Source organism: Bison bison, unplaced genomic scaffold (assembly GCF_000754665.1).
Source record: "Bison bison bison isolate TAMUID 2011002044 unplaced genomic scaffold, Bison_UMD1.0 scf7180017864057, whole genome shotgun sequence".
In the NCBI taxonomy this organism is placed as follows: domain Eukaryota; kingdom Metazoa; phylum Chordata; class Mammalia; order Artiodactyla; family Bovidae; genus Bison; species Bison bison.
This window is the reverse complement of record NW_011494629.1, coordinates 241037-265998: the sequence shown is the minus strand read 5'-3', so window position 1 is coordinate 265998 and position 24962 is coordinate 241037. Positions and strand designations below refer to the sequence as shown.

General features: G+C 46.7%; 1 protein-coding gene across 6 annotated transcripts in view; it reads right to left on the bottom strand.

Moving 5' to 3' along the window:
• SYK (spleen tyrosine kinase) overlaps positions 1-24962 on the bottom strand; it is a 75621-nt gene that overhangs the window by 40963 nt on the left and 9696 nt on the right. For 2 of the 6 annotated variants that reach the window (XM_010835950.1, XM_010835945.1), the window contains exons 2-4: positions 18562-18638; positions 17024-17452; positions 14569-14729 (exon numbers count right to left, since the gene is read on the bottom strand). In XM_010835950.1, the coding sequence (XP_010834252.1) occupies positions 14569-14729; positions 17024-17425 (563 nt within the window). In that variant the 5' untranslated portion in view covers positions 17426-17452; positions 18562-18638. Of the gene's footprint in view, positions 1-14568; positions 14730-17023; positions 17453-18561; positions 18639-24797; positions 24954-24962 lie in introns of those variants that run through there. The other 4 variants (XM_010835946.1, XM_010835947.1, XM_010835949.1 and 1 more) reach the window with 4 other exon arrangements.

Genomic DNA, 24962 nt, shown 5'->3' with positions numbered 1-24962 from the left:
AACCCACTCTGGTATTCTTGGCTGGAAAATCCCACAGATGGAGGAGCCTGGTGGGCTACAGTCCAAGGGGTCACAAAGAGTCAGACACGAGTGAGCAACTAACTTTACTTTTACCTTTGTATCTTGGACCTTTGGGTCCTGGAGACAATTAACTGGATCTGAACTCTGACTTTCTGAATCCACGTCCAGTGCCCACCACTCTATCTTGCCTTAGGTCTTGATTGATCTTTTATTGTTAAACAGACAGAGGATAGCAGAATGACAGGGAAATGGTGCAATCACCTCATTAGAAATGGGTAAATGGAAATGAAGCCCACAATGGAAATAACATTATGCCCCTTCCAGACTGGCAAAAGTTAAAAAGACTGGACATAATAAATTGCTGAGAATGAGGGCATTAGGCACCTTCATTTACTGCCAGCAGGCGCATGAATTGGTTCAATCATTTTGGAAAACAATTTGGAATTCTCTACTGAAACTGAACCTATGTATTCCCTGAGTCAGTGATCCACTCCAAGATATACAAAATGCATGCATTCTGCACCTGTAATGTGTGTGGGGATGTTTATATCAGCTTTATTTGTCATTATCAAAAATTGTAAACAAGCTAAGTATCTGCTGAGTACAGAGTCAGTCAGTCTTGGGGTATTCATACCACAGAATGTCATGAATAAAATGAACAAAGGACAGTGTTTGTTCAAATGATACAAATGTTCAAATGTTTGTATCAAATGATACAAAGCACAAGTGACTCTCATAAGTATAAATGGACACTGTGATTCTACCTGTATGAAGTTCCCAGATAGGTAAATTTGAACGATTTCATTGAAAAATGTATACCTAGGTGGTAACAAGTGAAAGAAAAGAGCCAGAGCATGCTGGACACAAGGATACAGAAAGTGATGTCCTCTCTGGGATGGGTGTGAGTGAGGGGCCTTCTGTGATGCTTCTCCTATTTTAGTTCTTGACTTTGGTGGCATTTGCTTTATAATTATCCACTAAGATACACGTATAGAGTGAGGCAGTCTTGTGTGTATTGAATATTTCATAAGAAAAATGGCATTAAAAGAGAGCTGGTGTGAGACAGAAATAGATCAGCAATTTCTGTAAAGGCACGCACTTCCTTGAGGATCCTCCCATGAACAGGCCCTGGAGGAGTCTGTCTCTTGCAGAGATCCTGACACCAGTGGCAACAGCTACCTGGTGAGCACAGTCTAAGGACCAGCAGGCACAGGGACAGACCATGGACATGCAGCCTCAGCGGCCCCCAAGGCAGCTGGCAGGAAACGAGGCAAAGAAGGGAAACCCACAGGCCCAGCATCTGTAGGTGGCAAAGACCAGAGGCTTGGTGACACTAACGGCCAGCAACTGTGAGGTGTCTGCTGGCTGGCTGCAGGCAGATCCTGGGCTGGGCTATTTTTAATCTAACATATGGAAAATACTGGTTTGGAAGCTCAAGTAGCTCCTCCTCCTCCCGGCCCCGTCCTGTTCCTCAGAAAGACCCCCAGTGTCCTGGGACACCCACCGGGTTTGTGACATGGATGCCCAAAGCGGAAAGAGAAAAGGCTAGTCTTGCAGCCTCTCTTGAGGTTGACCACCTTCCAGTTTAACTGTCTTCAGCACATTCCCAGAAGCCTCAGAAGAATTTTTTTCCAGGGAGTCTCTTGGAAGAAGCAGATAGAAGAAGCCAAGACAAATCTTGGCTCACGACAGATTTGTGTTTTGCTATTACAAGGTGTGGGACTTCAGTGCTTTCAAACTGTGACGCTGTCCTAATTGGCCTTAAGATTGACTTGAGGTCCCTGCTGAGACAGCAGGAGATCCACCTTGTCTCCAAGGGTAGACCGTCTCAGGCTCTGCCATAAGCAGGTTTTGCACATCACAGACATGAGGCACAAGCAAAACTGAGGTCTGGAGAGTGTTCATTCTGCCAGACACAGCCTGGAGGGCTTCCTATGACTTCCTGGATCAGAGAAAACACGTAGTAATGATGCCCAGACATTCACAGGGAAGTAAGGACCCAAGCGGTGGTAGGACCTTCAAGGTGACCCTCACCCACCAGGGTCTGGGGTCATGGCATTGTGTCTGCTGCAGACAGAACAGAACAGCCGGGGCACAGCCTGGCCCACCAGGCATTCTCACTGTCTGCGTATTTTTTTTTCCCCATGGCAGAGCAGAGCATGGCTGGCTCGGGGGAAAGGAGGGCTCTGGGGATGAGCTGTATATCTATGGCCTGGATGGGAAGTTCAGAGAGACATGGTGGGGAGGTTCCCTTCCAGAGCTGATGCTGTATCAGGTGGTCAGATACTGCAGCATGGGGCCTGACGGTGGCTTGTTAAGAGAGGAGCTGGGAGTGGGGGAGAAGATGTGGGAGTGGCATGCTCAGTAGTATGTGTGCTCAGCTGCATCCAACTTTTTGTGCCCCCATGGACTGTAGCCAGCCAGGCTCCTCTGTCCACGGAATTTTCCAGATAAGAATACTGGAGTGGGTTGTCATTTCCTACTCCAGGGGATCTTCTTGACCCAGGGACTGAACCCATGTCTCCTGTATTTCCTGCATTGGGCAGATGGATTCTTTACTACTGCACCACCTGGGAACCCTGCTCAGTAGTGTGCTTGCCAGCATCATGCCGAGAGCATCCTTGGACTCAGGAGAGGTACCAGCCCTAATGATCCACAGAAGAGAAAAGAAAATGCAACTTCTGGGTGCTTCTGTCTTGCACTTGAGCAAAATTGAGGCATGTGAGACTTCCACTCATGCAGTGAAAGCAAAATCAGTATGGAACACAGGTCCAAATACAGGGCCATGCCAAGCTCTTCTTTCACACATCTGCCTTTTTAAAAGTTTTATCACAAACTCCCCCCTCTCTCCCTCTGCTCTAACTCATGAGGTGAAACAGGTCACACTGCTTCTCCTCCAGCTTCATGGGGACTTTGATCAGACCAATGAAGAGATACTCACATCAGTCCATAACCCTCTTTAAACTTTTCACTTCAGACAGGCCGTGACTCTTTTTGCTGACCTATAGCTGCAGAGCCACATGTGTCGAATGAAATGGCACACTTTGATTCCTGATGGCAGCACACGAGAGCACTCAAAAAACTCAGCTTTTACTGTGGGCATATGAGGGTCATGCAGTCTCATTCATCAGTGAACAAAAGTAAGGTTTTTGTTTTTTTTTTTTCCTAAACCCACAGATTGCTTTTGAAATGCAGGTATATAAGAAAAAAGTGAGCTATAACTTGAGCAGGGAAAAGTGAGTGACAAATAAGAAAAAAAAGTGTGTTTCACCTAATGACAAATACCAATATCAGTACTGGTGTGGACACAGGGAGAACATCCCATTCTTGGGGTCAGCAGCAAGGTGAGCATCTGAACCTAGGATTCCCACAATGAAGCAAGGACCATGAAGAAGAAAACCTCTTCAACCCCGGAGGACAGTGTCCCTGGCACAGAACACTCAGGAGTCCCACAGATGAATATCAATCAAATACAAGCTCAAAAGATCACCCCAAACCAAAGGAAACAGGAGTTATGAGAAAGAGGGCAGGAAAAGAAAGAGAGCAGGAGAGACATAGATTTATTTATACACTAAGGACTTTCTGTATTGAAATCATTAGATTTAGAATATAAGCTAATTATGCATGAAATGTTCAAAAAACAAATGAGGGACTCACAAAAACTAGCAAGCAATAAGATGCTCTAAAAAATGTACAGGACTATTTGGGAAACAACCAGAACAAACAGGACTGCTAGAAATTTTTAAAATGTATAACTGATGGAAAAAAACAGTGGATGAGTTTAAAGTAGATTAGATACAGATGAAGTGAAAATTAATGAACCAAAAGACAATCTAAGGACATTAAATAGTGCAGCACATAGAGAAAAGGCAACAGAAAATAAGAAAGAATTGAGGATGGAGTAAGGGGTAAAATATGTTTAATAGCAAGCTATGAAGGAAGAGATGATAAGAAAGAAGGATAGTAATATTTGAAAAAAAAATAGATGAGTATTTTCCAGGATTGATGAAAGAAAAAGATTCATAGTTGCAGGAAGCACAAGTACAGGACAGCCACAGGTTGAGCTTTAAACACATTACCTTGTTCATCTCGATTAACAAGCCAGATAGCACATTAGTTTTCCCTTTTTATCATTCAGTAAACTGACGTCAGAGAGATTAATTAGGCTGTCAGTCACAGAGCTATTAAATGGTTGTACTTGTCTGAACTTAAGTTTCTACAAACAGAAGCAGTTTCAAGGTTAACAGTGTCTCAATCAATCAAATAAAACAGAAAAATTCCTTACTGCACATATACTTACAGATCCTCCAATGAACTTGGAACATCTCAAATTATCACTGTTCTTAGTTTTGCTTAGGTAGGCACTGGGCATCTTGAACAGGCTCAAATGTGGTCCCCAGACCAGCATTGCTTGGGAACTTGTCAGAAATCCAAATTTCTGAGTCATAACCCAAACTTGTTGAGTTAAAAACTGGGTGAGGGGGTTGTGGTTTGACCCAGCAATCTGTGCTTTAACCAGCCTGCAGGTGATCTGCACACAAACAGAAGGTTGAGAACCACTGCTTACATCATCTGCTCTGGACTTCGTATCCATCCTGTGGAACCTCATTCTTCATCCTTTCTCCTAACTTACATTTGTTCCTTGCTCATAGGGAATACAAGTGTGTATTCTTACAAGCTTTCTCACTGTCTCTGAAAAATGTGTCACATTCTGAATACACTTTTTTTTTTTCCTGGCTACCTTATACTGAATTGTACTTACGCTGAAAAAGATATCTCATAGCTCTTTCCAAAGAGAGACATCCACCTGCCTCCCAGTCCACCTGGTGGGATGGAGGCAGGGGAGGGGGGAGGACATTGTTCTAAGATTCAGAGGTGGCAGATAATATGTTATCTGGTGTCCCCAAGCCAGGTCCATCCTGGACAAGGACCACGCGGTTTTGTAGACCTCTGATTCTGGGTGGTCACAACCTTTTCCCTTAGAAAGGCATTGTCACCAAATCTTCCAGGATCCAGCTGTGTACAGAATGGGGGACACCCTCATCAGACCATCTATATACGCTGCTCATTTCTTTACCTGTAAGTTCTCCTGGAGGGCTTCCCACAGGGCCCCGAAATGTAAGAGGCATGAATAAATGAATGTGTATGTGTGTGCATAATTTGTGCACCCATGTGTGTAAGGGAGGTGAGGGTGTGAGGGGCGTGGGGCTATAATGAAAATCAATTCAGTGGGCAGTGGAAGGGAGGAAGGGAGGAAATGATGAGCGGGCGACACTCCTGGAAAATGGCTAATGAGGAAGGGACGACGCAAAGGTCAAAGGGCTTACTTTTCGAACGGTATGAAGAAGGAAGGTCTGGGGCACCTGGATTTCAGATGCAGAGCACATAGGAGGACTCAGTTGTTCCAGCGGGCTGGGTGGGAAGATGATGGTGGAGGGCCTGAGAAGGGCAAATGGCACCACTACTTGGCACCTGCTCAGAGGCCTCTGCACTCTCTTCTTCCTCGGCATACAGGGCCCCGGGGTACCCGAGATGATTTCTGACATATTAAAAAGCTGACATGGGAAAGGAGCAGGCGGAGGGGTCCCACCCATCACATGTAACAACCACAGGCCGGCGCAGGGTGCTGGGGCCTACCCCAAGTGCCGGAGCTGTACCGCTCTATAACCTCAGGACGGGGGAAGCCCACAGGCCACAAGTCTCGCCCTCCTCACACGCTCCCCAGCACAGGTGCCTCTCAGACCCTTGGACTCCAGCTCCCCGGGGCTTCCTCTTGCCCTCAGTCTTCGCCTTCCTGCCCCTGCCCGCCCAACCCAGCTACCACATAGGCCGCACTCGCTCTTGACTTCTGCAAACTACTGTGCCTGGTCCAAGACCTGACTCTCTGGCATCTCTCTCCCCACAGAAGCCTCATCCCCCTCTCTCTTTACACTTGGGGAGGGGGCAAGCCCAGAGGTCAGGGTCTCCCTCAGGACCTCACAAGTCTTCCAGAACTGACAGCCTAACTGGTTTGACCCTGGAGACTTGACCTGGCAGTGCTCAAACCCACCACTCTCCTGGGATCTCTATTTCAATCCCCTCTACCTCCCAGCCCCATGGCAATGCTGGCCTGGCATTCACCAGGCATTTCCAAAAATAAGACCTGCAGTCAGCACCTGCAACCCATCCCTTTCCTTCCACCGTTCTCGCCCAGCAGCTCTGGGTACAGTTGCCCAGCACTTGTCCCACTGTGACTTTTCCTCCCTCCTGATGGAGGAGGTCAGGCCTGCCTTTTCACCATCTTGTGCGTGTGTGCATGCTAAGTCACTTCAGTCATGTCCGACACTTTTCGACCCTGTGGATTATAACCACCAGGCTCCTCTGTTCATGGGATTCTCCAGGCAAGAATACTGGTGTGGGTTGCCATACCCTCCTCCAGGGAATCTTACCAACTCTGGGATCAAACTTGCATCTCTTATGTCTCCTGCACTCGCAGGTGGGTTCTTTACCACTGGTGCCCCCTGAGAAGCCTCAGCTAAATCTAATCAGCCAGTTTAAGGATCATTTGGCAAATCCTACACTTAGTGCAAAAAAGGATGACCACCTGGCCTGAGACAGTCCTGTTATCCTCTGCTATACCCCTTTCCATCTTGTCATTGGCTCCTTCTTACTCTCAAAGTGTCCTTGAGTGGACAGTCCATTCCCTGGCCCACCCCTTAGGATCTGGAGGGATTTCTGGTCTGGCCTGATGACCTCCCTGCCTGATGAGCTCCCTGTCACTCTTGCTTTGTTCCTGGCCAAGTCACACTCAGGTCACAATGTTGACCCCTAAGACATTGCACTGACACTTTCTCCTGCCCAGGACCACTTTCTTTTATTTTTCAAAACACAATATGCTGTTTAAATTAACATTTGGCTGTGTTGGGTCTTAGCTGAGGCAAGCAGACTTCTCCCTAGCGGTGGTGTGCAGGCAGTCGTCCTGCAGCATATGAGATTTTAGTACCTCAGCCAGGGATTGAACCAATAGCCCCTGCATTGGAGGGCAGATTCTTAACCACTGCGCCACCAAGGAAGTCCCCAGTTTCTTGTCTTTTCTTTCTCCACTAATTTTCTTCTCATTGCTCAGAGCACAGCTTAAACGTCCTTTTCCCCAGAAAGAGTCTTACCACTGAGCCCCTGTTCTGAGCTTTGGGGCTCCAGCTGAGAAGATGCCAGGCCCTGCCTTAGGCATTCATAATAAGTGGATTGATAGACAATAGACACGTGAAAAGAAATATAATAAAGATAATGCTTGAGAGTCAGTGTCCCTGGTATCATTAAATAGGAAGCCTGTGATGATGGGTGGGGCACATGACACATTTTGCAGCATGTCTTTCTAAATTTGACATCTTCCCCTAGGCTGTAAGGGCCTGCCTGATGGCTCAGCAGTTAAGAATCCACCTGCAATGCAGGAGATGCTGGAGACTCTGGTTCAGTTCCTGTGTTAGGAAGATCCCCTGGAGGAGAAAATGGCAATCCGCTCCAGTATTCTTGCCTGGAGAATCCCATGAACAGAGGAGGCAGGGGACCACAGTCCATGGGGCTGCAAAGAACTGGACATGACTGAAGCAACAATATGCAGTTAGGCAAGCACGGTATGGGCAGGGATCAAAGTCTATCTCGTTTGTCACGGTGCTGTCACAATGCCTGGTATATATCTGGTGGAATTCATTATTCTGTGGAATGAAAGGCTATTTTTTAAACAGCATACTTCTGTTTAAAGTCAGACAATAAGAACCATAGTGAAAATGGCATTGGCGACTTACTGGTGTGATGATTCCTTTGATAGATCTAAACTACTACCTTCTCTGTGCAAGGTTAATTCAGCCATTTGGAGAAGCCACCATCTGTGTGTTTTAAAGGTCACTGAACTCCCTCCCGACTCTTTAAGACTTGCAAGGATCTTTAGCCAAAAACAATAAAATGTTTACCTGGAGACTAAATACAAAGAAAGTGACAATTCCATTGTTTTATATTTGCAGAACATGGCATGGGTAGAGCATTTTTGTTCTGAGATAGCTTCCATGATGACATGAAGGGGCCAGCACATTACATTTCAACAGACATGATGTGCTCTTGGGGGCAGCCTGTGTGAGAGCTCTGAGCTGCCCTGCATGAACCACGTGGTGAGATATTTATACACGAGATGGTCAGAGGCCTGTTGACCACAGCCCATCCCCATAGGCTCATCTGGCCCAAGCAAGGTCCAGCAGTGTGACCACATGGCCTTAGAGTTTTATATAATTTGTAAAAGTTATTTCATCATAGCCAGAGAAGACCGCTCTCTCTTCCACTCCAACTTCCTTTTCCAGAATTGAGAGTAATCCTAAAAATGGACATGCATTACTTAGAATGAGTTGTGACCCAAGAGGAAGGACCAAGTTTTCTTTTTTCAATATGCAGGAAATATTGCCAAATTATTGTTAAATGAAGAGGCAACCAAGCACTATGCAGTCAAAAGACACAGAAAATAAAAAGTGCTATAGACACATGTCAGGCACTTAACTAAAAAAATTATATTACTTTTCAAATTTTTGTATGTCTGAAGTATTTACCAGTTTTTTAGAAGCTTGCAATTCATTGTGATTTTTCTCTGACTCTAAAATACTGTATTTTGTACCTAATTTTGTGTTCTTTTTAAAGAAGATCTACAAATTATACAGGCTTTGAACCCCACCAATTCTGGATCTTTCCTTTTGGGGAGAGGATACAAATTTTTTGTAAAGTAAGCTTTGTTTCCCTTTCCTAACAAACTCATTTTGTAGTCACACCTGAGCTGTGACTAATCTCTCAAAATCGCAAACCATGCTGTCAAATGAGGCCTCAGAGAGCCGAGGGGATACATTCTCAACATAGCCTGTCCACTCTGCCTCTGTCCCCGGTGTCATGAAAGAGGCAGAGCTCTGGCCGCCATTCACAGGACCTGGCTGGGAGTCCCTAGATGGTCCTTGGCCATCTAGACCCCAGGCATGGACAAGTACCTTAGAACACCACACCTGGAGAGCTTAAACAACTGACATTTCTTTCTCATAGTGCTGGAGTAGAATTCTCAGATCAAGATGATGGTCCTAACTGCATAACACAGGAACTGTGTTCCATGTTATGAGGCAGCCTGGGGGCGGGGGCGGTGTTTGGGGGAGAATGGATACATGTATATGTACGGCTGAGTCCCTTTGCTGTCCACCTGAAACTATCACAACATTGCTAATTGACTAGACTTCAATACAAAATAAAACGTTTCTTAAAAAGATGCTGATTGAGCCCATGTCTTGTGACAGCCTGTTTCCTGGCTTGTAGACCATCATCATCTGGCTGTACACTCACATACATGACCTTGCCTCAGTGTGCGCAGGCAGAGAAAGTCCTGTCTCCTCCTTTTCATATGCAATCCCATCATGGGGACCCATCTTTGTGGCTTTGTCTAAACCTAATCATCTCCCAAAACCCCCACCTCCAAATCTCTTACACTGGGGGCTTGGGCTTCGACATATGAATCTGTGGGGACACAGCATTCAGCCCATTATAGCAGGTGATGAAAAGCTACCTCTAGAAATGCCGCAGGTGACTGTGGGGGTGGGGGGTTCTGTAGACCACATTGTCTATTCCCTCTGTAGAGAGCCTTTATGCTTACATCCATTATTATCCAAGGACAGTATAATGTCTATCTTGGCCACTCTTCATAAAGCCACTCCTGAGCAGCCCCAGCAGCGCTATGTGGACAGGAGACAAGGCAGAGAGTGTGCATTCTGAGTGACACACCCTGGCACCATGCCTTACATGGGGAGAGCAGTGGGGCTTGGGGCCTGGGAGAGGCCCTGGAAATGGATTTTGCTGCTGCTTCCTCTCAGGCTATGGTTTTTCCAGTAGTCATGTATGGATATAAGAGTTGGACCATAAAGAAGGCTGAGTGCCAAAGAACTGATGCTTTTGAACTATGGTTCAAAAGAGAAGACTCTTAAGAGCCCCTTGGACAGCAAGGAGATCAAACCAGTCCATCCTAAAGGAAATCAACCCTGAATATTCATTGGAAGGACTGATGATAAAGCTCCAATACTTTAGCCACCTGATGCAAAGAGCCAACTCACTGGAAAAGATCCTGATTCTGGGAAAGACTGAAGGCAGGAGAAGGGGGTGACAGAGAATAAGATGGTTGGATGGCATCATTGACTCAGTGGACATGAGTTTGAGCAAACTCTGGGAGATAGTGAGAACAGGGAAGCCTGGAGTGCTACAGTCCATGGGGTTGCAGAGAGTCAGACATGACTGAGCAACTGAACGATAGCAATCTCTCCGTCCAAACACATCAGAGACCCTAAATTCCAGCCCTCATCTCCTCCTTGCCTGACAGTCCTGGGCAAGTTCCCTTGTGCCTAAGTCCTTGCTGCTGCTGCTGCTGCTGCTAAGTCACTTCAGTTGTGTCCAACTCTGTGTGACGCCATAGACGGCAGCCCACCAGGCTCCCCCATCCCTGGGATTCTCCAGGCAAGAACACTGGAGTGGGTTGCCATTTCCTTCTCCAATGCATGAAAGTGAAAAGTGAAAAGTGAAAGTGAAGTTGCTCATTGTGTCTGACTCTTAGCGACCCCATGGACCGCAGCCTACCAGGCTCCTCCATCCATGGGATTTTCCAGGCAAGAGTACTGGAGTGGGGTTGCCATTGCCTTCTCCACCTAAGTCCTTGATTGAAAATCAAAGGATTTAGACCATCAGCAGTGAGGTCCCTCTTGGCTCAGAAGTTCTGCCACCACAAATGTACTTCATACCATAATTCAAGAGGAGGAAAAACTACAATCTGAGTTGGCCAGATTCCCCAGACACAATCATCTCAACAGTTAAGAGTCTTTGGACCATACCTTCTGCATTTTAAACTGCATTAGAGAGGATTTATAACCTCATTTAGGTCTCAGACATTTTAAGATATGGTTTCTGTGGGTGGCAAGAAAACTGTTTTTCTACGATGAAGGCTGGGGATCTGCTTCATTGAACCACAACGCAGACCAGAGATTCCAGAGTGAATCTAATATTTTCACACTCGATTCTCCAAGATATTCCTAAATGTAAACTGTAAACTTTCAACATTAGCCATGGGTGTCCCTTGGCCTTTTATCCTATGTTCATTAATGACTTGACATCCACTTATATGTATTAACCTTCTATGAAGTACTTAACATTACGTGTGACCTATTCATGTGCTATCCATGTATGTATGAGTTGCTCAGTCATGTCTGACTCTTTTTGACCCCATGGACTGTAGCCCACAAGGCTCCTTTGTCCCTGGGATTCTCCAGGTAAGAACACTGGAGTGGATAGCCATTCCTTTCCCCAGGGGGTCTTCCTGACCCAGGGATTGAACCCCTGTCCCTGCATTGCAGGCAGATTCTTTACTGTCTGAGCCACAACGAAACCCATTATTAGGAATCACAGAGGATGGGTTCTGTTTCTGAATCTGAAAACCTCCTACATTCTCAACATCTTCCATGTGCTGTGGGCGTGTTCCAGGTAAGATCTGCCAGTCTTGGCAAGTCTTAAACAGGGTGGCACAGGAAACAAGCACCTCTGAGCTAGTATGAAGAGGTTGGTGGCGGTATAAGAAGCACATGGTGGTCATGGGCGGCCAACTGGAGTCAAACCATGTCCAGAGGGCTGGGAATGGACCTGCATAAGAACTGCAAGTAATGATGAGCTGGATCATCAGCCCTGAGTGATAAAATCAAGCAGCAAGATGAGATTGGACAAGGAATTGTAAACATTAGGGTAAGAGAAGGTTGGTGCTGAAATTGGCCTCTTCCCCAGGGTCACTGGGGACAAGAGAGGAAGCAAATGAACTGCTGCTCCCAATAATAAGGGCCTGAATGCACAGGAGAGACACAGAGCCCAGCCACGCTGGTGCAGCCACCACACCCATGTCACTCCCCCTTCCAACATTCATTAAAGGCAGTTCTTGTGCTCAGACATGAGAAGGTGAAGGCCTTGAAATCTCTGCAGAAAAATGGACATCATACTTTGGTTTAAATGTATATACTCGCACACAAGTGGGCCTGGTGAGCCTGCTCACTTTTGTTCCTCTGCACTGGCTCTTTCTACACCCAGCCAGATGGGTCCCCATGAACTTCAATTGTATCTGCCCTAACATCTCCCCAAAAGTAGATGTACTGATTTGCCCAAAGAAAAGTCTTCTTAATACTGGAGAGCCCGCAGTGGCCTGGCCCCTATCCTCCATCCATACCCCCCACACTCTGTACCATCCACAGTGGCCTCATGGTGGCCTCACTCTCCGAGCACACTCCTGCCTCTGGGAACCCACACAGGCTTTTCCTTCAATCAGGATGGCTCCTGGCTGCCCTCAGGTCTCTGCTCAAATGTCTCCTTCATAGCAAGGCCCCTCCTGATTACCCAGCATAAAACATAATCCCAGACTGCCAATCACAGCAAGTTCTAGTCCCTTCCTTAAATGCGCCAATGCACTGGGCAGCTCTTGTTCAATTGTTCAGTGTCTACTTCTCCCAGTGAGATGTGGACTTCACAAGGCAGAGATCTCCATCTCCAAAGTACAAGATGGAGTCAGCATCTAGCACCTCATACAACTCTGAAAGTGTAGTCACTCAGGCATGTCTGACTCTTTGTGACCCCATGGACTGTAACCCACCAGGCTCCTCTGTCCATGGGATTCTCCAGGCAAGAATACTGGAGTGGGTAGCCATTCCCTCCTCCAGTGGATCATCCTGATCCAGGGATCGAACCCAGGTCTCCTGCATTTCAGGCAGATTCTTTACCATCTGAACCATGAGGGAAGCCCAAGAACACACACAGCTGTGGACACTGGTAAATGCTGGTCCACAGATGGACAAGTTCATTTAAATGATGGGAAAGTGTGGAGGAGACACATTCTTTAGGGAAACCTGAATGAGGCCCGAGAAGATTCAGTAGGAAGGACTCCATAGCTGTGGGGCTGTTCCACGGTGGGTGTCCCCTGCAGCACCCCCTTGTCTAGGTCGGAAGAAGGCAGCCTCCTTGAGTGCAGCTGTTCCCCAGTGAGCCTGAGAGCAAGCTTCTGAACTGGCAAGAAGGCAGGAGGCCTTGCTGTCTGGATAATACAACTTAGGGCTGACTTAACCCACAGGCGGCCATAGGCCCAGTCCCATGACACGTGTGTTGGAAATTACTCTTAAGAAGGTGGTAAAAGTCCAAACCTCATGGGAAATGAGCCAAGAGGTGCCACACTGAGGGGAAAATGTCTTCCTGCTCCAGGATCTCTACCAGTGGCTGTTATTGCATCCACTAAGTATCATCCCAGTTACCTTGTGTGCCCACTCGGGCTGCTCTATGCTTGCTTTTAGGATCACTTTTTTAAAAAAGTATTGTGTTTAAGATCACCTCACCTCTTAAATAAAAGGGATTATGGTAAAGTCGGGTTTCCCTGGTGGCTCAGATGGTAAAGAATCTGCCTGCAGTGCAGGAGATTGGGGTTTGATTCCTGGATGGGGAAGATTCCCTGGAGAAGGGAATGGCTACCCACTCCAGTATTCTTGCCTGGAGAATTTCATGGATGGAGGAGCCTGGTGGGCTGTAGTCCACAGGGTTGCAAAGAGTTGGACACAACCGAGCAACTAAATTTACTTTGATTCTTTAAATAGATGGATACTCAGAGAAAACACTTTTATTTATAGGAAAAATTTAAAACACCAGCTGGGTGTGTCTCCACATTCTTGGTTACAGGGCTAACACTGCTATGTAACTGTCCAAGGCCAGGATGGGGCACCCAGTCAGCACAGCTAGGGTGTGATCACTGAGTAGCGACAAGCACAGGTGAGCATACCTCCATCCCCTTGGTCACAGCATCTCAGGGGAATGAGATCAACACCTGTTTGAGACAGCTCCTGGCCTTCTCTGGACCACCAACCCTGCCTTGAGGTGACCTGCATCTCCAGCAGCTCCAGGATTGAGGTGCACTGACCATTGAGAATAATAGTGAGCAGGGCTTTGGATGCACACCTCATTTCTGAGATTATGAGGCCAGAGTTCACACACCTGCTTGTGATCAAGTTCCTGAGCTAACCTTTCATATGAGTGACTATCAGAAAATTTTCTTTTCTATCTGCCCCATTGGCATGTCTCTCCAAGTAAAAAGAGAAGCAAAGTCTGAGATCTTGGGGCAAATGTGAGCAAACATATTGCACTGTTTTTTAACATGGGTGGATGCATACTATTACACATCCCATGTTTGTCATTAAAAGCAGAATATGTGGCTGAAAAGATTCTCTTAACTAATGTCCCTCAGTGCCCAAGAAGAGGGTTCACTTTGGGGCCAGACTGAGCAAAACAAATGCTGAATTACATGAGATGGCTTCAATTTGAGATGTCATATGAAATTTGTCAATTTCATATGACAACCAACATGCGTGTCTCAGTTGATAGCACATGATCCCTCTCAGAGGTCACCAGGAGTTCAGGGGTGGGAGGGCTGAGTGACTCCTAACTGTCCAGGCAGACCTGGTGCCAGTGGCTGAAGGGAAAAGACATAATACTTACAAGAACTTTCCATTCGTCTTTGATCCTATCAGGACAATCTGCTCAGATTCATCCCGAGAGATTTTTCCATGGAACCAGGGCATTTTTTCATGAGCTGTGGTGGCGATCAGTTTCTCCAGCTGAGGTTTCTGGCTGATGATGGCCTGCTCAAGAGCTTGACCCTGTCACAAGGAGAGGAGATGGAGCCATAATAAGTGAAAGTGACAAGAAAGACACATGAAGCAGGTCCAATCTGGCCTAAGTCCTGAAAACGGTAAAATGAAATCACATCTGTTTGTTTGTTCATTCAATAAAGAAAGTTAATAGACCTTGTATGTTAAAGTATCTTCAAGTGTATAACTAAAAAATAGATTTTAGAATACAGAGGCTGGCCTTTGCAAAGACACATCGGGCTTTAGAAACCATCAGGAATAATCCATGAAGTCTAGAGAATGGGCCTCCTGCCCTCTCCCAATCAATCACCTCCTAGAACTGACTGTTTTATATTAGACCTTGATCATTTAATGATAATCTGGAAGACTTAAGATGTGTGCAAGCAAAGAGACGTGCTTTTTTCCTGTCTTCCCCTAAAAGGCTTCACACTAAGTGTTTACACATGCTGCTGCCTGTAACTGCAGATGTGGTCACAGAAAAAAGAGATAAATCTTGACAATGCAGAAATGACAACATGGAAAACAAGAATGAGAAGGAGGCTGACAGCTGGGTGAATTAACTTCCTAATCATACTTAGTGGCAGAGAAATAGATACCTATTACAGTAGTAAATGAAGAACACAAGTCAATGATTCAAAGTTATAAAAAGAACCAGAAGAAGTGAAAATAAAAACATAACCAACCCCTGAGGCGAGGGAAAAGAGGAGGGGAGGTAGAAGAGAAGGTGAATCTGAACATTTTGTCATGCTTCATGATGGGAGGAAAAACAAAAGCAGTAATAGCTACATACAAAGGAGGTAACCGGTTCAAAGTTAGCAAAGGGCAAAAGCAACAGAGTGTGGAATACTACTCAGCCACAATAAAGAAGGGACCACTGACACATAACTGGCTCACAAATGTGTTATACTGGGTGTGAGCAACCAGTCTGAAAAGGCTACATGCTGTGTGAGTCCATTTGCATGACATTCTGGACAAGGCAAAACTATAGGGACAGAAATCAGGTAAGGGGTTGCCAGGGGCTGGAGTGGGGGGTGGTCTTGAGGGTGCTTGATGGGTGATGGACCTGTTGTGTATCTTGATTGGGGCTGGGGATGGGGCTACGTGATGTCACCTGTTTGTTAAAAAAAAATCATAGAACTGTACACTCAAAAGGGATGAATTTTCATAGTGTGTAAATTATACCTCACTGATTAAAAGAGTAAAAGGATGGTCTAAGTCTTGGCGCCAGGGACCAGTTTCGTGGAACATAATTTGTCCGCTGACCTCATGGGGGATGGTTTCTGGATGATTCAATCACATTACAGTTATGGTGAGCTTTATTTCTGGTATTACTACAACAGCTCCACCTCAGATCATCAAGCACTGGATCCTGGAGGACCCTTGGTATAAATCATATCCAATAAATACTAGTGAAAAATATAGAATCCATAGTATTGGTCTGCAAGACTGAATTCAGTGCAGAGCATATTATAGGAGTAAAGGAGTGAGTGGATAGAATCTTCAAAAAGCGTTTACTGTTATCCACCTGTATATATAAAAAGCATACATTCAAAAAGTGCAAGGAAATGGTTCAACACGTGAGTCCGATCAGAAGACTGTCAGCCAGCCTGGAGCCTCCTGATACCAAGTGCTATGGAGAGTGTGGCGGGAATGTAAGTTGTCACAACCTCTGGGACCTTTTTGGATGACAACCTGTCATCACATCCAAATCCCTCACTGTGTTCAATCCAACCAGTTTGGGGTTACCCTGCTGATATTGATAAAAGGTTAGGAGAATGTTAGGGGGGGCATTGTTTATAAACAATGAAGGTGTCTACCAATACGTGCTAGTAAAATGAATTATAGTCCACAGGAGGGACTATCAGATGGCCAGTAAGGGGCTGATTTAGCTGTGTGCTTGTTGACATGGAAAATTCTGGAAGAGATGTTAGGAAGGGGTAAAATCAAGTGCCAATCAGTGTGTTCAGTATGACCCTCTTAGGTAAATAAAAACAAGTATTTGCCCAGTGATCCTGCTTTGAAAGGGCCCAGCATGAATTGGGTGACAGTGGTTTCCTGTGGTGGAGAAACCCACATTGCTGGCACAAAGGGGCCCACCCTCTCAAGCGTGACCACAAAAGAGGAAAGGCTGCCTTCTTGGAGTGAGACATTTGGGGGCCCATGTTGATGACTAAGGAGAAGGTTGCTTATCTGAAGCACCACTGCATAGCTCTTATGCAACTGGGTGCCCGTGTGGAATTCCAGGGCCCCTGTGAGCAATAAGACCCTTCATCACACCTGCCAGAGGACCGCCCGCCACCCACCTGTAGGTTCCATGTCTGTTTCACGTATTCTCGGATGAGGTTCTCCTTCAAGTCCTCAAAGGGTCCAGTCTTGGGCTGCACCCCCGGCGGCCGGTTGAAGGGCTTCTTGAGGAGGCAGACGAGGCCATCCAGCTCCTGGGTGTGGTAGTGGCAGAGCTCGGCTGGACTGCCATGGGCCCGGCCACCCGTGATGGCATAGGTGCCATTCAGCTCCCTCTCGATGGTGTAGTGATGTGCCTTTCTGTCGTGTGCCACTGACAGGGCAAAGCCACCCAGGTAGTTGCGGCTCTGGCGCAGCAGGTAGAGCCCATCGCTCATGCCCCCCTGGACCAGGTAGTCTTCCGCCTCCTCCCGAGTGATGTTGCCGAAGAAGAAGGGCAGGTTGTTGGCGCCGTCACCCATGCCTGCGCCTTTCCTTCAGGTGTCCACCTGGCAAAACAGAGATCAGGCAGTGGTCAAGACCCGAATGGCAAGACATTGTTAGAGGACCCACCCTCCAGCCCTGGAGAAAAGTCCTCCAGTCAGCGGGATGCTCTTCCTTCTGGGACTTGGGTCTAGAGCCCGAGCTAATCTGCCCTCTTCATTTCTGCCCACATAACCATTAGATTTTCAAACACATCCTCTCAATATTGAACCAAAAAACAGCATTGGACCAATGTAGCCAAATCAAGCTCTCTGTCTCTCTTTTTTCTTGTTGTTGTTGTAAACAAAGAATTATAAGAGACAAACTAAAAAGAGAAGTTATCCTGCAAAATAAGACTCAGGAGCTCTCACTCCGGTCACCGGGACATAGGGACAGAACCCAGAGGAGTCCATTGCTCTCTGGAGATGGAGATGGCTGTCAAGACCACTCATGTTGGTCAGTTACGTGTAGTGAAGATGTTACTGGACTCCTTTTACGTAAACACTGAGGGACTACTGTGTCATATACTGTAGTTGGACCCCAGAGAGCTGAGCACTGGCCGTGTTTATATATCACATCAAACCTCTGGGTGGGAGGTAGGACAGGCAAGCAGTTGCCCTAAGGCATGAAAAGTGTCATCCTCCTGAAACCCCAGGCCTCAGTAACATGCAGACCCCTCCCTGCTCTCCTCCATACCACTTCCTGGCACCCACCTTGTACCAAACACATGGCTGATATTGAACACATCGTGTAGGTTCCACATTTGATAAAGACATCTGTCACAAAAAAGCTACCTCTTGCACTAAACAGACACACACTTCAGAAGAGAAATGTGAAGATGATTTGACAGGAAGATTGTTTGATCAGTTGTGGTTGTAGATGAGAAGAATCTAAATTACCAGTCGAAAAAGTATACAAAAGGGTAATCCAAAAGCGGCTTGTCGTCAATGGAAAAGTATCTAGATGACTACATCTGTACACTGAGAGAGCAAAGCACACACCCCTTCATGTTACACACGCACACACACGACACACTCAGAGACGCAGATACACAAACACCTGTACGCACACATGATTACATGAAACAGTTTCTTCTCAATAGGAATTACCTTAAAAGGACAATAAAACATAATACCTGCCTGGTAGAGGTAAAAATTTTCTCCAGGTAATATTGCCAAATCAATATTTCTCAGTGAGCACCTCCCCCTCTCCCTGAAAAAGAGATAGGTTTTATTATAATTTGGTTGTACAAATAATTTTCTTGCTTACTTCTCTTAATATTTGACTATCATTATTTTTTCTTTGTGGAAGTTTCTAAACATTCATTGCTCAGCAAGGTTTTGTTTTCTCTTAAAAGTACAGCTCATATTTTCTCTTAAGGCAAAGACATCTGCTATTAACCAAAAGCACTCTCTGGAAAGACAGTGAGTAGACATGTCTTTCCAGAACAATATTTCTCTTCTGCTTATTTCTCCTTCTCAGGCTAAGTCTCCTTCACAGACGTCTGTGCCGTCTGTGTTACAACTTCAGCCCCCTCTCCACGGTGATGGCCCTTGCACTCCTTTCTCATGCTCTGCTCTGTTCTTGCAATGGGGCTTTCAGGTCCTCACCTGCCATGTGCTGTGGGCCCCCCTGCCTTTCCAACTCCTGTCCCCTGCAGCCCATCAGTTTTCCAGCTTCCATGTGCCTGCACATCACCTGAACTCCGTTAAGAGCAGGGACCAGCCTCGCTGCAGTGCCAGCAATCTGGGTGATGTCGAAGCTGGCTCTGACTGTATCTGAGGCTGCGATTTCCACGTACCACTTGCCTACCTTCCAAAGCCCAGGCGTTACCCCAGCCAGGAACCCACAGCCTTTGAGAATACTTGTTTTTCTCTTGGGCTTGTGTTTCAAGTGGCTTTGGCATGTGTTCTGTTTCTCTGTATCCCTTATACATGTATGTAAAATTGCTTCCATTGTGTCCAATTCTTTGACACCCTCTGGATTGTAGCCCTCCAGGCTCCTCTGTCCATGGGATTCTCCAGGCAAGAATACTGGAGTGGGTTGCCATGCCCTCCTCCAGGGGATCTTCTTGACCCAGGGATTGAACCTACATCTCATGTTTCCAGGATTGGCAAGCATGTTATTTACCACTAGCGCCACCTGGGAAGCCCCCTGTATCTCTTCCCACTGGCTCTTTAACGCATCTCCCCAACTGCACAGCTGTAAGCATCACTGCCCTCCCCTTCCCCTCGAGGCTCTCCCCTCTTATTCCTGCTTCATCTGCCCCATATCCACACAGTTCCCTACAGCTCACCCTACCCGTCTCTTCCTGTCAGCTTCATTCCTAGCAGGCTCAGTCCACAGCCCATGGCTGCCCCCTCCTGTTTCCTGGCTCACACACTCCCTCTGCTTGGGTCACACACCATCTTGCACACCTGCCTCAGATGCACCCTTACTCTCAGCTGTTCCTACTTCTGGGGACTTTTTACAGAGCTGCCACCCAGCATTAGGCTCAACGAAAACCGTTAAGTCTTCAAAAACAATATCGTAAGTGTTAATAAGTATTTTTAATTTATATAAACCTTTAACCACTATCATTTTTAAAATTCATCAGTTTGCAACTAACATTTACATCAGTGCTGGCCTTCTGCTGCGAATCCCACATTGAAGTGAATGAATGTGACAAGACAGGAGACAGGCAGAAAGGCAGCCTGCCAGGCCCATCCTCCAGGCCCTAAGTGGGAGGCTCCTGAATGGCTCCGATGGAGCATGGCAGGCTCAGCCTCAGCAGGTGGCACTTCTCTGGCTTCCCTGGGAGAGCAAAGCCTGGCTGCCCTCAGTGTGAGCAGTGTCTGGCCGAGTAGCCTTTTTCTGATGGTGTGATTTCCTGTGCTAGAGGTGACACTGGGCGAGGGCCTGACGAAGATGCACTGGGCCGTTGCTCTCGGTGGTGGTTTTGACAGTAGAGATGGTTTATTGCAAGGACAGCTTAAGGAAAATTCTTGGGCTATTTAATTTGGAGGGTGAACAACATCTGTGATGCTCTTCTTATGCCTTCTTCAGACAGGTCCCACCAGCACCCACCTGACACCTTCTCCATAGCACAGGCTGTGGTGACGGGTGATGGTCACCTCTGCTGTAGCCACTGTGCCCAGAAGCTGCATCCCCACCCTGCTGTTCTCAGCCCTGCTCCTCAGACAGTAGCTCTCGTTCACTTTGCTAAAGCGGTACAGACAGCTCCTTCCCTGCTTCGATGCTCCCCTCTCCGCCTGCACTCTCTCACAGGCACTGCTTGAATCTATTGCCCTGGACCCCAGGGAAAATCTGTAGCTCAAACTCTGTTTAACACTCACTAGAATAATATGCCTTCCAGGGTAATAGGATAATATCCCTGGGGCTTCCCAGGTGGTGCAGTGGTAAAGAATCCATGCAGAAGGTGCAAGAGATGCGGGTTCTACCCCAGGGTGAGGAAGATCCACTTGAAGGAGAAAATGGCAACCAATTCCAGTCTTCTTGCCTGGGAAATTCCATGGACAGAGGAGCCTGGTGGGCTACAGCCCATGGGGCCACAAAGAGTCAAATACGACTGAGTGACTAAATAACAACAAGGGTAATATTCTCCTCGACAGTGCCTAGAACTTGCTACCTGTTTTTTGTCTATTTCAACTTCCCCAGTTATTTTTTGTCATGTGTGAAACCACTTTATTCTAAAGTTCAAAAATTGGGCAACGAAAAAGGCCATTGGTCTCCATGGACCAGGTCCTTCTGCTGCTGCTGCTGCTGCTGCTGCTAAGTCGCTTCAGTCGTGTCCAACTCTGTGCGACCCCATAGATGGCAGCCCATCAGGCTCCACTGTCCCTGGGATTCTCCAGGCAAGAACACTGGAGTGGGTTGTCATTTCCTTCTCCACCAGGCCCTTCAACTCCTCCCAAACACCCCCATCACCTCAGCTGGTGCATACCTGCATAGGTAGCTCTTGAGTAAGGTGAGGCTTCATGCTATTACCAGATGAGAGCCTCGAAACATTGCAGCACTGGGGAGAGTTGGATTGGGAGTTTGGGACTAGTGGATGCAAACTATTCTATGTAGAATGGATAAACAACAAGGCCCTATTGTATAGAATAGGGAACCATATTCAATGTCCTGTAGTAAACTATAATAAAAAAAGAAGATGAAAAAGAGTGTGTATATAAGTATAGCTGAATCACTTTGCTGTATACCTGAGGTTAATATGACATTGTAAATCAGCTACACTTCAACTTAAAGCAAAACCTCAAAACACTGCAGCATCACTGGCTCTTGGGGCTTTTTTATGAGACACATTCAAGGTGGATTTCACACCAAGAAAATGTTTTATAACATGAAATAATGTTTTGTGATTCCTGGGGTAGCCCATTCCTCTTCCCAACTTAAGTTGCTCTCCAGAGCACATCTCCATGGGTGACAACCTTTTAATATGTGGTAATCTGCTATTGAAGACAGATTCTTGTCTTGGTCCTCCCACCAGAGTGCCAGCTCTGGGAGGTGAGAAGAGAAAGATTTTGTTCACTGCCCTGTCCTGATGCCTGGAACAGCTCCTGGTATACGGCAGGTGGTCAAACTATTTGTTGACTAATAGGCATTGTGACTTAAGTGGAGACTTAAGTGGAGAAGGCAATGGCACCCCACTCCAGTACTCTTGCCTGGAAAATCCCATGGATGGAGGAGCCTGGTAGGCTTCAGTCCATGGGGTCGCTGAGTCCGACATGACTGAGCGACTTCACTTTCACTTTTCACTTTCATGCATTGGAGAAGGAAATGGCAACCCACTCTAGTGTTCTTGCCTGGAGAATCCCAGGGACAGCAGAGCCTGGTAAGCTGCTGTCTATGAGGTCGCACAGAGTCGAACACGACTGACGTGACTTAGCAGCAGCAGCAGGCATTGTGATGTTGTTGCTGTTTAGTTGCTAAGTCATGTTCGACTATTTGTGACCCCATGGATTGTAGCACACCAGGCTCCTCTGTCTATGGGATTTCCCAAGCAAAAATACTGGAGTGAGTTGCCATTTCCTTTCCCAAGGGATCTTCCCAACCCAGGGATCAAACCTGTGTCTCCTGCATTGACAGGTGGATTCTTTACTGCTGAGCCACCAGGGAAGCCCCAGGTATTATAATGGGAAGAACAAGTCTGACTCCATATTGGATCTATTTCTCTTTAACCTTTGTATTCTGTTGCTTTGGCTTTGAGCAGTCTCTAAAAGGATGCTGCCTATAGCTTAAGTAAAAGTTGTGTCTGACTCTTTTTGACCCCATGGACTATACAGTCCATGGAATTCTCCAGGCTAGAATACTTGGCTGGGTAACCATTCCCTTCTCCAGGGGATTTCCCAACCCAGGGATTGAACCCAGGTCTTCCTCATTGCAGGCAGATTCTTTACCAGCTGAGCTACAAGGGAAGCCCAATAGCTTAATGTACACATAATAACCCACCTCTGGGAACCCTACCTCCCATGCCTGAACATTAAGCTAAAATATCTTTGGTTAGCTCACAGGAAATATCCTAACCTGGTCAACCTGTGAATGACTACAGGAAAGAAGAAATTAGCACATCCCCTGCAGTCTGACCGGAACCAAGAAATATTTGCAACAACTTAGCGCCAACTTCTTTTTATCTTCTCACTGCCCCGCTTTGCTCTAGAAGGGAAACTAGCATCCAAACCCCGGCAAGATGGGGACAGTACTCCACCATCTTCTCGGTCTGAATAAAGCTGCTATTCCTTGTCCCTACACCTCGTGCTCAACTTATTGGCCTGCGGTGTGGCGATCTCGGGCTTGGTAACCGTATGATTAAGTGAAAGCAGCTTTCAAAATAATGTGTCCAGAGTAATCCAGTTTTGCTTTTAAAAGGTTGTATGTATGAAAGTACATAATAATATACAGCTGGAGAGTGGGAAAGGAGAGAGAAGGTCTGAGGGGACGGTGGGGATGGAGGAAGGGCTGTGGCTGGGTTTACTGGCCTCTTCTGTATTTTCTGTCAAAGCGTCCACTCTGCCCCCTCCTCTTCTGCCTACCATCCTCTGCCTGGCCTTTACTCCATGCTCCATGAATCTACTCTCACCAGTGTCATCAATCTTTACATGGCCAAACTCAAGGTCATTCCGAGGGCCTTGTCCTTCCTGATCTCCTGTTAGCAGTGGGTGCTGCCCAGAACCCACACTTTAGTGGGTCAGTCCCTCTGCTTGGCCAACTCCTCCCCCAACCATGGCTCCTTCCTTTGCTTACTCTGCAGCCCCGTGTGGGGTCTTCATCTGCGTCTTCTCCCTGCATATGGCCCCCATGTGCCCATGGATCCCACATCCACCTCTCCTGGCTGAGCTTCTGAACTAAACACTGCTTATCTGATGCTTCCACTGAAAATCTAAAAGGCAACTCAACCTTCAGATGCCCAAAATGGGCTTTCAATTGCTCATGTATGGTCTCCCTGAGCCTCTCTTAATTAAGAAAATGACATTAACTCTAACCAGTTGCTCAGGACAAGACCCTAAAGACTCAGGATCCCTCCCTTTCACTCATCATGCATGTTTAATCCACTCACTTCTTGCTTCTGTTTAGTTGCTAAATCATGTCTAGCTCTTCTGAAACTCCATAGACTGTACCCTGGCAGGCTTCTCTGTCCACGGGATTGTCTACGTAAGAATACTGGAGTGGATTGCCGTGCCCTCATCCAGGGATCTTCCCAACCTAGGGATGGAACCTGCGTCTCCTGCTTTGGCAGATTCTTTACCACTGAGCCACCTGGGAAGCCCAATCTGCTAACTAGATGATCTTATTTGCAAAGCAGAAATAGAGACACAGATACAGATAACAAACATATGGATACAAGGGAGAAAAGAGAAGGCAAGATGAACTGGGAGATTGAGATTAACATATATATGCCACAATATATAAAACAGATAAGTAATGAAAACCTACTGTATAGCTCAGGGAACTCTACTCAGGGTTCTGTGGTCACCTAAACAGGGAGGAAATCCAAAAAAGAAGAGATACATGTATACACATAGTTGATTCATTCTGCTATATGGTAGAAACTAACACAACATTATAAATCAACTATACTTCACTAAAAATTAATTAAGAAAAAGAACATCTTTTCTTTCAGATGGGTCCAGCCCACCCAGTAATGTGTCCCCTTGGGAAACAGTGAGCTTCATTCAAAGACCAAAGGGGCTCCATCAAGGACTGGGGTCTCCATCAAGGACTCTTGAAGGATGTTGGACCAGTTGATCTCCAGGAAGCTCTCATCAGTTTTCCTCTAAAAGGTATCCCAAAGTCATGGCTTCTCTTTGTTTCCCTTGACATTCCCTGGGTGGAATGTTCATCAGCTCTCGCTCATGCGAATGCAAGTCTTACCTCGTCAGTTCCCCCTTCCATCCGACCCTTCTTCTGGTCCACCGTGACGCCCCCCGCCAGCAGGCAGAAGCATCACCCTCTCTCAGACACATCCTCCTCCCCTGACCTTCAAAGTCTACTTGATTTGGCCCAAGCCCCTTCCTTCTCTTGCCCATTTGCCCATCT